We start from the raw sequence: 13,734 nt of genomic DNA on the forward strand, positions 1-13,734 counted from the left end.
TATTCTCTAGATAATTGTCCTATAAGGGACGTTTTAGTGTCTAGTCACTAACAACCAAATGCTTACCGAATCAGCTCAGATCGGCCAAATGGATCCCTGTTAAATTCCACTGGATAATGTTGTTACATCGCTAAACACTGGATTTTGTGAATTGAATTCAAATAACTAAATTCAAGCTAAAATATCCATGCACTGACTATAGCGGAGCTGGGGAGAGAACATGGCTGCGAATGTATCCCTTTGGGGGGGATTTAGGGTTGGGGTATCTGTATAGGTTTAAGGGAGGGTTTGGGGAGCATTAGAGAGACTTAGAATGGCTTGGAAGGTTCTTTTCCTGGTCTGGGGATTGGAATGGCTTGGAAGGTTCTTTTCCTGGTCTGGGGATTGGAATGGCTTGGAAGGTTCTTTTCCTGGTCTGGGGATTGTTAGGGTTCTGCACTAGAATGGGAATTCAATAGAGCAAAACTGGAAAAATGATCTGGCAATGCTATCAGTTCGACTACTCTGACCTTAAATTCTCACTTTGGTAAATAACCCTCTTAATCGGGAGAATTGGAACAACCAAATGAAGACAGTTTGTTTACGGTTCGGCTGTTTGTGATAAACCAAGTCACTCGTTTCATATGGAGATTTATTTGTCTAGAGTTCAACAGAAAACTGAACTGCAGCCAAATAAAAATCCAAATATCGGCTAAAATAACCAAATATGCCTTTGGTGAATAGCAAAATGGGTTGAAATTAGTCATTTAGTAAATAGCCCCATATATATATAGATATAGAGGGGGAGGGAGGGACATTATGAGGTTAGAACATAATCCATAGCGTCCTGGATAAACGATCAATAAACAAACCGCAATATGAATAAATACCCCCTGTCTCTCTAGACGTGAAAATGGCTGCCCTGCAATTCTTTAGCTGCAGGCAGGAAAGCAGTTATTTCCCAACTCCAATCAGTAGCCATTCCTGGGATACTGGTTGCCTTCTGCAGGGTGATCAGGGCCGGATTAACATAGGGGCTGATGGAGCTGCAGCTCCAGGCCCAGGCCCATGGAATAGGCCCATTTAAAAAAAAAAAAACAATAATAAATTTTTACACTTTTTTTTTTTTACACACTACTCTTAGGTTTGCCACCTGACTGGTATTTTAAGGGACAGCCGGTATTTGAGGCTGCCTGGCCATGCCAGCAATACAAATGCAAATATTTTTCTCAGTATAAAGAGATTACTCTGCAATACCAGCACCGGCCAGTAGGGATCTCACTGTGTATGGAGAGAGGCAGGGATAGGAAGTTACAGCATCTCCCTCCCTGCCTCTCTCTAATCACTGATCTGCAGGAGAGCAGCTACACAGCACAGAGAGTCCAAACAGCATCTCCCAGCCTGCAGAGACAGACTACAGCTCAGGTATGTGAAGGGGGGGAGGCAGCAGGGAGACATGGGGACACTGAGACACTAGGGGACACTGAGACACTAGGGGACACGGAGACACTAGGGGACACTGGGAGACATGGGGACACAGACACTTGGGGGCACTGGGGAACATATCTCCCAGTGTCCCCATGTCTCCCAGCCAGTGTCCCTAGTGTCTCAGTCAGTGGCATACATACCAGGGTCGCCCGGCCGCCCCTGCGACCCGGTATGTACGCTCTGGGCCAGCCTCTTCTCCTGGGGGGCCCAGGAGCCGGCCACCTCCGGGCCCCCTGAGGCTGGCCCTGCTTACACCCGGCGGGCAGTCAGGCTGGCGGGCGCGCGATGGAGCACTCTCCCCTGAGTGCTTCCTCTTCAGCTCCCTCGCGCACCGCACTGATACCGGAGCCGGAAGATTACGTCATCTTCCGGCACCGGTATCAGTACGCGGCGCGCGAGGGAGCTGAAGAGGAAGCACTCAGGGGAGAGTGCTCCCTCGCGCGCCCGCCAGCCTGACTGCTCGCCGGGTGACCGGCCCCCCAGGAGCCCAGCAGCACCACTGGGAATCCCCTCAGCACTCCAAAAGGTAAGGAGGCTGGGGGGATTAAATTTTTAAAAAGTGTGTGTGTGTGTGTTAGTGTTAGTGTGTGTGTTAGTGTTAGTGTGTGTTAGTGTGTGTGTTAGTGTTACTGTGAGTGTTAGTGTGTGTCTCCCAGTTAGTCTCCCAGTGTCTGGTTTCCCATGTCTCTCAGTGTCCCTGGTGTCTTAGTTTCCCCAAATGTCTGTGTTCCCATATCTCCCAGTGTATGTGTCCCCATGTCTCTGTCTCCCTAGTGTCTTAGTTTTCCCAAATGTCTGTGTCCCCATGTCTCCCAGTGTCTGTGTCCCCATGTCTCTGTCTCCCTAGTGTCTGTGACCCCATTTCTTCCAGTGTCCACAAATGTCTCAGTGTCCCCATGTCTCCCAGTCTCCCAATGTCTTTATCCACAAGTTCCCCCATGTCTCCCAGTGTCCCCAAGTGTCTCAGTGTCCCCGGGTCTCTCAGTGTCCCCATGTCTCTCAGTGTCCCTAGTATCCTAGTGACACGGGACACACTGAGACATGGGGACACTGGGAGAAATGGGGACACAGACACTGGGAGACTAGGGGACTGGGCGACATGGGCACATTGATGCCAGACTGGCCTTTCAATTCTTTGGACAGACATGCCCCCTTTTTGGGCATGTTCGCCCCTTTTTGCCGTTCTGGTCACTTAATTTGCATCAGTGGCCCACTCTTTTACCCCGCTCATTGACTTCCTGTTTCACTGGACACTGCTTTTAGGGGGGTATGGATTTACTTGAAAAATGAAAGCATAAATTAGATAAAGAGATTAGCATAGAGTATGTGTTTTCTTATAGCTGCATCCTTGGAATTTTCCTCACACACCATCTCCATCAGATACATGATGCTTGAGAGGTATGACTGTTTTAGTGTTTCTGGTCGATAAGATTCTGTAATTAGGCCCCATCATAATTGTCAGCACCAGGCCCACCGGGCTCTTAATCCGGCCCTGAGGGTGATACAATATAGCAGCAATGTGTGATACGTGGTGTCTGTTTCTACCAGCCAGATTCTCTCTAAATGCACACAGACTCTCAGTATGCCTTACTCTGCTCTGTCTGTCTCCTTGGTTCCCTAATTATTGTCTGACTGTCAGTTGGTTCAGTATTTGTCTTTTTTTCCTGCTTTACAATATCCTTCCTTCAACTACCGTATATTTAATGGGTCTCTTTACCATGAGCTTGCAGTCTCTTTACCGTGAGTTTGCACTCTCTTTACTGTGAGCTTGCAGTCTCTTTACCGTGAGTTTGCACTCTCTTTACTGTGAGCTTGCAGTCTCTTTACCGTGAGCTTGCAGTCTCTTTACCGTGAGCTTGCAGTCTCTTTACTGTGAGCTTGCAGTCTCTTTACTGTGAGTTTGCAGTCTCTTTACCGTGAGCTTGCAGACTCTATACCCTGAGTTTGCAGTCTCTATACCCTGAGTTTGCAGTCTCTATACCGTGAGCTTGCAGTCTCTTTACCCTGCGTTTGCAGTCTCTTTACCCTGCGTTTGCAGTCTCTTTACCCTGCGTTTGCAGTCTCTTTACCCTGCGTTGCAGTCTCTATACTGTGAGCTTGCAGTCTCTTTACCCTGAGTTTGCTGTCTGTCCCCATTTAGTTGTATTTACTGTTGCCTCCTGTAACTGTGCTGCCGCTTCCTGCGTCTGTACTTGCTGTCTGTAATTTTCAGCTGTGTTTGCTGTCTGTCTCCCTAACCTGTGTTTGCTTTCTCCCCCTGTAACCCAGACTCTCTCTCTCTCTCTCTTTCAGTAAGCTGCGCTCTCTGTTTATCAGTGTCCTGTGCTCTCTCGCAGTATGCTGGCACTCTCTATTGCTGTAAGCGGCATACTTTGTTCTCCCCCTCTGTATAAGATGCTCTCTTATCTCATGAGATGATCTTAGCTGTCTCAGTAAGTGGTGATTGTGCTGTGTAGACTTTCTCTCGATCAGTACATTTACCAGTCTTTGTATCAATCCACGATCCACGCATTGCCTTCACAAATACCAATATTCATCTCATGTACAGGTACCTCAGGAAGACGGACGCTCCAGTTGGCACCCAGTGCTCACTGCGGTTTCTCAGAAGGACTTTCTGCTATTTGAAGCAATGCCACGGACAAGAGGGGAATGGGAGAGTCCAAAACAGCGACTGCCTCTTATATCTACCAGGTACAAACCACATGCACACATTTTAAAATCACATCCTCTATGGTTTCTCAGTTCAGAGTGTCTGGTGTCGCTCAAACTAGGATTGATACCAATACAAGCAGTGCCAATCTGCAGACCCAGAACCTCTAGGATTGATACCAATAGAAGCAGTGCCAATCTGCAGACCCAGAACCTCTAGGATTGTTACCAATAGTAGCAGTGCCAATCTGCAGACCCAGAACCTCTAGGATTGATACCAATAGAAGCAGTGCCAGATGGCAGACCCAGAACTTCTAGGATTGATACCAATAGAAGCAGTGCCAGATGGCAGACCAGAACCTCTAGGATTGATACCAATAGTAGCAGTGCCAATCTGCAGACCCAGAACCTCTAGGATTGATACCAATAGAAGCAGTGCCAATCTGCAGACCCAGAACCTCTAGGATTGATACCAATAGAAGCAGTGCCAGATGGCAGACCCAGAACTTCTAGGATTGATACCAATAGAAGCAGTGCCAAATTGCAGACCAGAGCCTCCAGGATTGATACCAATAGAAGCAGTGCCAATCTGCAGACCCAGAACCTCTAGGATTGATACCAATAGAAGCAGTGCCAGATGGCAGACCAGAACCTCTAGGATTGATACCAATAGAAGCAGTTCCAGATGGCAGACCAGAACTGCTAGGATTGATACCAATAAAAGCAGTGCCAGATGGCAGACCAGAACTTCTAGGATTGATACCAATAGAAGCAGTGCCAAATGGCAGACCAGAACCTCTAGGATTGATACCAATAGTAGCAGTGCCAGATGGCAGACCAGAACTGCTAGGATTGATACCAATAGAAGTAGTGCCAGATGGCAGACCAGAACTTCTAGGATTGATACCAATAGAAGCAGTGCCAAATGGCAGACCAGAACCTCTAGGATTGATACCAATAGTAGCAGTGCCAATCTGCAGACCCAAAGCATCTAGGATTGATACCAATAGTAGCAGTGCCAGATGGCAGACCCAGAACTTCTAGGATTGATACCAATAGAAGCAGTGCCAAATTGCAGACCAGAGCCTCAGGGATTGATACCAATAGAAGCAGTGCCAGATGGCAGACCAGAACCTCTAGGATTGATACCAATAGAAGCAGTGCCAGATGGCAGACCAGAACCTCCAGGATTGATACCAATAGAAGCAGTGCCAGATGGCAGACCAGAACCTCTAGGATTGATACCAATAAAAGCAGTGCCAGATGGCAGACCAGAACTTCTAGGATTGATACCAATAGAAGCAGTGCCAAATGGCAGACCAGAACCTCTAGGATTGATACCAATAGTAGCAGTGCCAATCTGCAGACCCAAAGCATCTAGGATTGATACCAATAGTAGCAGTGCCAGATGGCAGACCCAGAACTTCTAGGATTGATACCAATAGTAGCAGTGCCAATCTGCAGACCCAGAACCTCTAGGATTCATACCAATAGAAGCAGTGCCAATCTGCAGACCCAGAACCTCTAGGATTGATACCAATAGTAGCAGGGCCAGATGGCAGACCAGAACCTCTAGGATTGATACCAATAGAAGCAGTGCCAAATTGCAGACCAGAGCCTCCAGGATTGATATCAATAGTAGCAGTGCCAGATGGCAGACCAGAACCTCTAGGATTGATACCAATAGAAGCAGTGCCAATCTGCAGACCCAGAACCGCTAGGATTGATACCAATAGTAGCAGGGCCAGATGGCAGACCAGAACTTCTAGGATTGATACCAATAGAAGCAGTGCCAAATGGCAGACCAGAACCTCTAGGATTGATACCAATAGAAGCAGTGCCAGATGGCAGACCAGAACCTCTAGGATTGATACCAATAGAAGCAGGGCCAGATGGCAGACCAGAACTTCTAGGATTGATACCAATAGTAGCAGTGCCAAACTGGAGACCAGAACCTCTAGGATTTATACCAATACAAGCAGGGCCAGATGGCAGACCAGAACCTCTAGGATTGATACCAATAGAAGCAGTGCCAAATGGCAGACCAGAACTTCTAGGATTGATACCAGATGGCAGACCAGAACCTCTAGGATTGTTACCAATAGAAGCAGTGCCAAATGGCAGACCAGAACTTCTAGGATTGATACCAGATGGCAGACCAGAACCTCTAGGATTGTTACCAATAGAAGCAGTGCCAAATGGCAGACCAGAACCTCTAGGATTGATACCAATAGAAGTAGTGCCAGATGGCAGACCAGAACCTCTAGGATTGTTACCAATAGAAGCAGTGCCAAATGGCAGACCAGAACTTCTAGGATTGATACCAGATGGCAGACCAGAACCTCTAGGATTGATACCAATAGTAGCAGTGTCAAACTGCAGACCAGAACTTCTAGGATTGATACCAGATGGCAGACCAGAACCTCTAGGATTGTTACCAATAGAAGCAGTGCCAAATGGCAGACCAGAACCTCTAGGACTTTTACTAATACAAGCACTGCCAAACCACAGAGCAGAACTTCTAGGATTTTCGATCTAGAAGAATGGTTCGGTTTTTTTAAAGCTTTAAAAGGTATTTCGTATTGCACCGACCACTTTGAAAATCATTATAACATTTTATATCGTTGGTACCTGGCCCCGTCTAGATTGCACAACATGAACAATATGTATTCTGACCGGTGTTGGAGGGATTGTGGGGGTGTGGGCAATACGGCCCATATTTGGTGGTTCTGTCCTAAATTAACTAAATATTGGAAATTGATTCACGACCTAATTATTAAAGTGGACAGAACCATTAGCATTTTAACCTCGGAACTAGCCTTATTTAAAAAACTCCCGGAGTCCATTAATAGAACAGACAAAATAATCATAGGTCACATTTTGATCGCTGCTACATCCTGTTTACCTAGACATTGGAAGTCCCAAGATGTGCCATCTCTCAGGGAAGTTTTTAATTTGATTCTAGAAAACAAGGCACACGAATTATCACATAGAGCTCATATGCGTGGTTTCCCAATATTAAAATACAATTGGGATAAGTGGGAAGAAAAAATCAAAACAACATATGGTCTTTGACATATTTGTTATTAAAGTGCATTGATGTAAAACATATTATTATTATTTTTGCCATATACACTGTTATGCCTATTGTAATACTGGATGGTTATTCCTTTCCATTTCCAAGTTTCCCTTCCCTTCCTACCCCCAATACAATGTTTATATTCCTGTTGTTATACAAATATGTAAAACTTTAATAAAAATTATTTGAAAAGAACTTCTAGGATTTTAGCCAATAAAGGCAGAGTGAATACATTTACCAATCCATCATTTTCCATCTTTGACCTATAATGTGCAGATTCCTAGTCAACTACAGTTTAGCTAAATGTCATTGTGTACATGTAATAATGCTGTGAATCTCCACCGCCAGCCAGCAGTAATAGTTTGGTGCCCCCTCTTCCAATCCAGGTTGGTCCACTCGGGTCCTGGACATGGATCACCCTCGCTTGGGTCCCACCTAACCTTTGGCACTCGTACAGGTTGTCCTCAGGGCATTGAGACACATGTGTTTCGAGTGGAGAATCAAAGGGATCTGTCTGCATGGACCAGGACATTGGTGCAAGGTTGCCATGCTGCCGCAGAACTCACCCAGGAAGTCACCGTCAGTAAGTGGCACACCAGAGACACCTATCTATGAGTTTTAATTTTAGGTTAATGGTAGCTTCACTGGAGATTATGCAATTTGCACAGGAAATCTGATGGTTAATGTGTGCAGAAGGTCTGTTTCATTGTGTAATAACCTGGCTTTCAGACTCACAAGTTCCTCTAAAATATTTTAATTTATTTCTTAATTAAGTTCTATAATAGCATATGAAATCAACATAAAAATCCTCCCCCTCAAGCACTGTATCATAAAAGTGCATTACAAATCCCTCCCCCCGCAGGCACCATGCCATGAAACCTGCATTAATCCCCCGCAAGCACCGGGTCATGAAACCTGCATTAAATCCCGCCCCGCAGGCACCGGGCCATGAAATCTGCATTAAATCCCTCCCCCCGCAGGCACCATGCCATGAAACCTGCATTAACCCCCCGCAGGCACCGGGTCATGAAACCTGCATTAAATCCCGCCCCGCAGGCACCGGGCCATGAAATCTGCATTAAATCCCTCCCCCCGCAGGCACCATGCCATGAAACCTGCATTACATCCCGCCCCCGCAGGCACCGGGCCATGAAACCTGCATTAACCCCCCGCAGGCACCGGGCCATGAAATCTGCATTAAGCCCCCGCAGGCACCGGGCCATGAAACCTGCATTAACCCCCCGCAGGCACCGGGCCATGAAACCTGCATTAACCCCCCGCAGGCACCGGGCCATGAAACCTGCATTAACCCCCCCCGCAGGCACCGGGCCATGAAATCTGCATTAAATCCCGCCCCGCAGGCACCGGGCCATGAAATCTGCATTAAATCTCTCCCCCGCAGGAACCGCGCCATGAAACCTGCATTAAGCCCCCGCAGGCACCGGGCCATGAAACCTGCATTAAGCCCCCGCAGGCACCGGGCCATGAAATCTGCATTAAATCCCGCCCCCGCAGGCACCAGGCCATGAAATCTGCATTAAGCCCCCGCAGGCACCGGGCCATGAAATCTGCATTAAGCCCCCGCAGGCACCAGGCCATGAAACCTGCATTAAGCCCCCGCAGGCACCGGGCCATGAAATCTGCATTAAATCCCGCCCCCGCAGGCACCGGGCCATGAAATCTGCATTAAATCCCGCCCCCGCAGGCACCAAGCCATGAAACCTGCATTAAATCCCGCCCCGCAGGCACCGGGCCATGAAATCTGCATTAAGCCCCCGCAGGCACCGCGCCATTAAACCTGCATTAACCCCCCGCAGGCACCGGGCCATGAAATCTGCATTAACCCCCCGCAGGCACCGGGCCATGAAACCTGCATTAACCCCCCGCAGGCACCGGGCCATGAAATCTGCATTAAATCCCGCCCCCGCAGGCACCGGGCCATGAAATCTGCATTAAGCCCCCGCAGGCACCGCGCCATTAAACCTGCATTAACCCCCCGCAGGCACCAGGCCACGAAACCTGCATTAAGCCCCCGCAGGCACCGGGCCATGAAATCTGCATTAAATCCCGCCCCGCAGGCACCGGGCCATGAAACCTGCATTAAGCCCCCGCAGGCACCGGGCCATGAAATCTGCATTAAATCCCGCCCCGCAGGCACCGGGCCATGAAATCTGCATTAAATCCCGCCCCGCAGGCACCGGGCCATGAAACCTGCATTAAGCCCCCGCAGGCACCGCGCCATGAAATCTGCATTAAATCCCGCCCCCGCAGGCACCGCGCCATGAAACCTGCATTAAATCCCGCCCCCGCAGGCACCAGGCCATGAAACCTGCATTAAGCCCCCGCAGGCACCGGGCCATGAAATCTGCATTAAATCCCGCCCCCGCAGGCACCGGGCCATGAAATCTGCATTAAGCCCCCGCAGGCACCGGGCCATGAAATCTGCATTAAATCCCGCCCCCGCAGGCACCGCGCCATGAAATCTGCATTAAATCCCGCCCCCGCAGGCACCGCGCCATGAAACCTGCATTAAATCCCGCCCCCGCAGGCACCGGGCCATGAAATCTGCATTAAGTCCCCGCAGGCACCGGGCCATGAAATCTGCATTAACCCCCCGCAGGCACCAGGCCATGAAACCTGCATTAAATCCCGCCCCCGCAGGCACCGCGCCATGAAATCTGCATTAAATCCCGCCCCCGCAGGCACCGCGCCATGAAATCTGCATTAAATCCCGCCCCCGCAGGCACCGGGCCATGAAATCTGCATTAAGCCCCCGCAGGCACCGGGCCATGAAATCTGCATTAAATCCCGCCCCCGCAGGCACCGCGCCATGAAATCTGCATTAAATCCCGCCCCCGCAGGCACCGCGCCATGAAACCTGCATTAAATCCCGCCCCCGCAGGCACCAGGCCATGAAACCTGCATTAAGCCCCCGCAGGCACCCGGGCCATGAAATCTGCATTAAATCCCGCCCCCGCAGGCACCGGGCCATGAAATCTGCATTAAGCCCCCGCAGGCACCGCGCCATGAAATCTGCATTAAATCCCGCCCCCGCAGGCACCGCGCCATGAAACCTGCATTAAATCCCGCCCCCGCAGGCACCGGGCCATGAAACCTGCATTAAATCCCGCCCCCGCAGGCACCGGGCCATGAAATCTGCATTAAGTCCCCGCAGGCACCGGGCCATGAAATCTGCATTAACCCCCCGCAGGCACCAGGCCATGAAACCTGCATTAAATCCCGCCCCCGCAGGAACCGCGCCATGAAATCTGCATTAAATCTCTCCCCCGCAGGCACCGCGCCATGAAAGTGCGTTAATCCTCACCCCCCAGCATGGTGCTTTTATTTTCTATTAAGAATACAGCTGCTTATAACTAACGAATAGTGGAAATTTGCCTTTGTAGATTTCGCAGACATACCAGAGGCCTGCGATCACTGCTAGAGTACCAGACAGAGAATACTATATATGGAGTATGTTTATTAATGTCATGTGCTAACACACGTCTGTACGCAGGCTGCACACTGCGCGGAGAAGGCGTCTCACTCTCCATACACTACGACACAGGGTTCACAGTGTGTCGTGGGGAGCCCTCAGGACCAGTATTGCACAGATATCCTTTTGAGAAGCTCCGGATGTCAGCGGACGATGGAAAAAGAAACCTTTATCTGGATTTTGGGGGTCCAGAGGGAGAGCTGGTAAGATGAGAACGTGCATCAGTTCTGTGGGGCCCACCAGACCAGGAATTGTACGTTTTTAGCCAAAATATTCCCAGTGAAAACATTCTACAACTAATCTATCACTCCAACTTTGTTACTGGAAGTTTGGCTTACGATTTGCAGTTTCCTGGCCAGTTCTCCCAAATTCCCAGTTTGGTGAATAAATGCCGATGTTTGCCTGTAAATGTTCGACGTTCCAGCATTGTGTTTATTCAACGTACAGTCCGCCCTGTCCTGCCAGTCATTACATAACCTGTGTGTGATGGATACATTTATAGCTGATTTTGTTGATATATATTTCACAGAACTTTAACTAAAGGGCTACTCCAGGCACCATAACCACTACAAGCATCAGTACCAGAAAACAGGGTCAGGGTACTCCTACCACCATAGCCACTGCTCTAGTAGTTTATATACTTAGAGAAACCCTTTAAGTCCATTAGAATTATCCTCATATTATCTGCATATATGTGTTTATAATATGATGGGCCAATACCTGTCTTGTGTGTTGCTTTAATTGCGCAGGGCAAAGTAGTTATAGTGAGTTAGTCTGAGGCTGAAAGAAATGTTACCATTTTTCTGAAACCCTTATTACAGATAAACCGTAATGCATAGCGAGGGGTCACGTGTGCCATGGCTCTACTGATACCTAATATTCCATAAACTGAGGGGTATGCTCACTAAACAGTGTGTCGTCGTGGGCTGCTGCATGTATATTACAGTAACTGTATTAATTAACCAAGTTTGCTGGGTTAGAGACTACTTTCCCAAAACGATTTGGACTGATATCTTGCATATCAACTGCCATGCACTTTTTTTTTTATCTTTCTCACGATCCTCTCTATTCTTTCAGACCCTGGATTTGCACACGTGTCCGAAGCCTGTTGTTTTCCTGTTGCACACATTCCTATCTGCTAAAGTCACTCGTATGGGTCTGCTAGCCTAAGACTACAGTGCCATCCGCAGGACACCTCAATTCAACGCGCACACAGCTGTCCTCACTACAGTGCCTTCCGGTGGAAATCAGATGCCGTAATACAGAGACAGAAATGGCCAAAGCCACTACAAGCTTGGGGGTCAATACTTCTCCCCATTACCAGCGACGCTGAGACGTAGACTGGTGGCATTGCAGAATGTGGGTTAAAAGCAAGGGAGCAGATTTTTTTAACAGATTTTTAAAGCCTCTTCCACACTACATGAACAAAATTATCGAAACTGCAGGAAACTACATAGATATGGTATATCGCAAGGAACCAAGATCTGACTGTTGAATAGGTTTTGGACCAGAAACAGCAGTTTAGCTTTTTTTAAATTTTATTTTCCTGCAAACAAGTGAAGTCTAAAAGATACCCGTGAGACTAGCAGACTGTACATAGCAGACGGAGACAATCACACAGCTTATGCATCCTTCTACCGAGTCAGTGCTGGGCAGACGTCTTTTCTCGGTAGCAAGAATCTCTTTGTATGGTTTCTCGTGATCTCTGGGATTTATTTTAAAATGCAAAAAAAATTATTTTATGACCAAAGTGCCTTCGAGTCACTGCTGCCTTAGCAAGTTTAGTCACACAAAAATATATAGCGTATATTTTGTAGCCTACACACGCGATAGGAAGTGTGAATGTGTGTGTATATACACTCACGCATATTGAACTCAAGAGTATTTAATGAAAATATATATTAAATATATATGCATATGTACATATATAGGTAATACAAATATGTATACGTCATAATAAATGTAATGTTCCACTATGAGAGATGAAACTAAGGACTAATGATCACGTACGCACGTGGACATATAAACTTACTGCTGTTTTAGGCAGTTACCGCAGCTCGCCAGCCAAAACCGCGTCTTCTCCCGAACAGAACTGTCTCTCATTGATTTAACCAAAGATTAGTCTTTGCAGGAAAATAAAGGTGATGTATTCAAGCACAACGGGGTGAATGTTTTGCATTTGGGTGTTTTGCTATATTGGGAATAAAATGAACATTCCCTGGGATCTGCTACAAATTTGTCAATATTTACTTGCCACAAATTTGGCAAGCTATTCATTGATTCGACATACACTTTATATCAGAGATGGCTGTACGAGGGGATAGAGATGGCAGTAGTGAGGACTGAAACAAAACATCAGGGACTGTAAGTGGATCATGTAATCATCTCATGCTCTGTATAGCTGTGAGCCTGCCATCCCTGGTATAATCAATGGCGGTGTGTGGGACACTCGTTTATTAATGGCTAGTAATAGGCTGTACGCAGGGGAGGGCTGGCAGCCTTAGGCCTGGGGGGCAAATCCAGTCAAGTGGCCCATTGCACCAAGAGGAGAGTAAAAACACCTTTCCCATGTGATTGAAAGTGTGTGTGTGGGGGGGGGGGGGGGGGGGGGGGAAGCAGTCACCTAAACAGACAATCAATGACAGGCACACACACTTGCTGATTTGGCACACACTAAAAAACACACACTCACTGACAGGCACACAGACACACACAGAAAGACACATTGTTGCATGCATACTGACTCAGACAGACAGACATACTTGCACACAGACATACTGACACACACATAGAGATACATACTGGTACTCACACAGACACACACAGAAAGACACACTGTTACAGGCATACTGACTCAGACAGACAGACATACTGACACAAACACACACACACACAGGCATACTGGCTGACACACACACAGACAGACATACTGACACACACACAGACAGACATACTGACACACACACAGACAGACATACTGGCACACAGACAGACATACTGGCACACACATAGACAGACATACTGGCACACACACAGACAGACATAC

General features: G+C 47.9%; 1 protein-coding gene across 1 annotated transcript in view; it reads left to right on the forward strand.

The window, feature by feature from the left end:
* SNTB2 (syntrophin beta 2) overlaps nucleotides 1-12,848 on the forward strand; it is a 28,837-nt gene extending 15,989 nt beyond the window's left edge. Inside the window, exons 4-7 of the mRNA XM_063437408.1 lie at nucleotides 4,016-4,158; nucleotides 7,582-7,778; nucleotides 10,710-10,891; nucleotides 11,766-12,848. Of these exons, the coding sequence (XP_063293478.1) occupies nucleotides 4,016-4,158; nucleotides 7,582-7,778; nucleotides 10,710-10,891; nucleotides 11,766-11,858 (615 nt within the window). The 3' untranslated portion in view covers nucleotides 11,859-12,848. The remainder of the gene's footprint in view (nucleotides 1-4,015; nucleotides 4,159-7,581; nucleotides 7,779-10,709; nucleotides 10,892-11,765) is intronic.
* The last annotated feature ends 886 nt before the right edge of the window (nucleotides 12,849-13,734 follow it).

Source organism: Pelobates fuscus, chromosome 12 (genome assembly GCF_036172605.1).
Source record: "Pelobates fuscus isolate aPelFus1 chromosome 12, aPelFus1.pri, whole genome shotgun sequence".
Classification (NCBI taxonomy): Eukaryota; Metazoa; Chordata; class Amphibia; order Anura; family Pelobatidae; genus Pelobates; species Pelobates fuscus.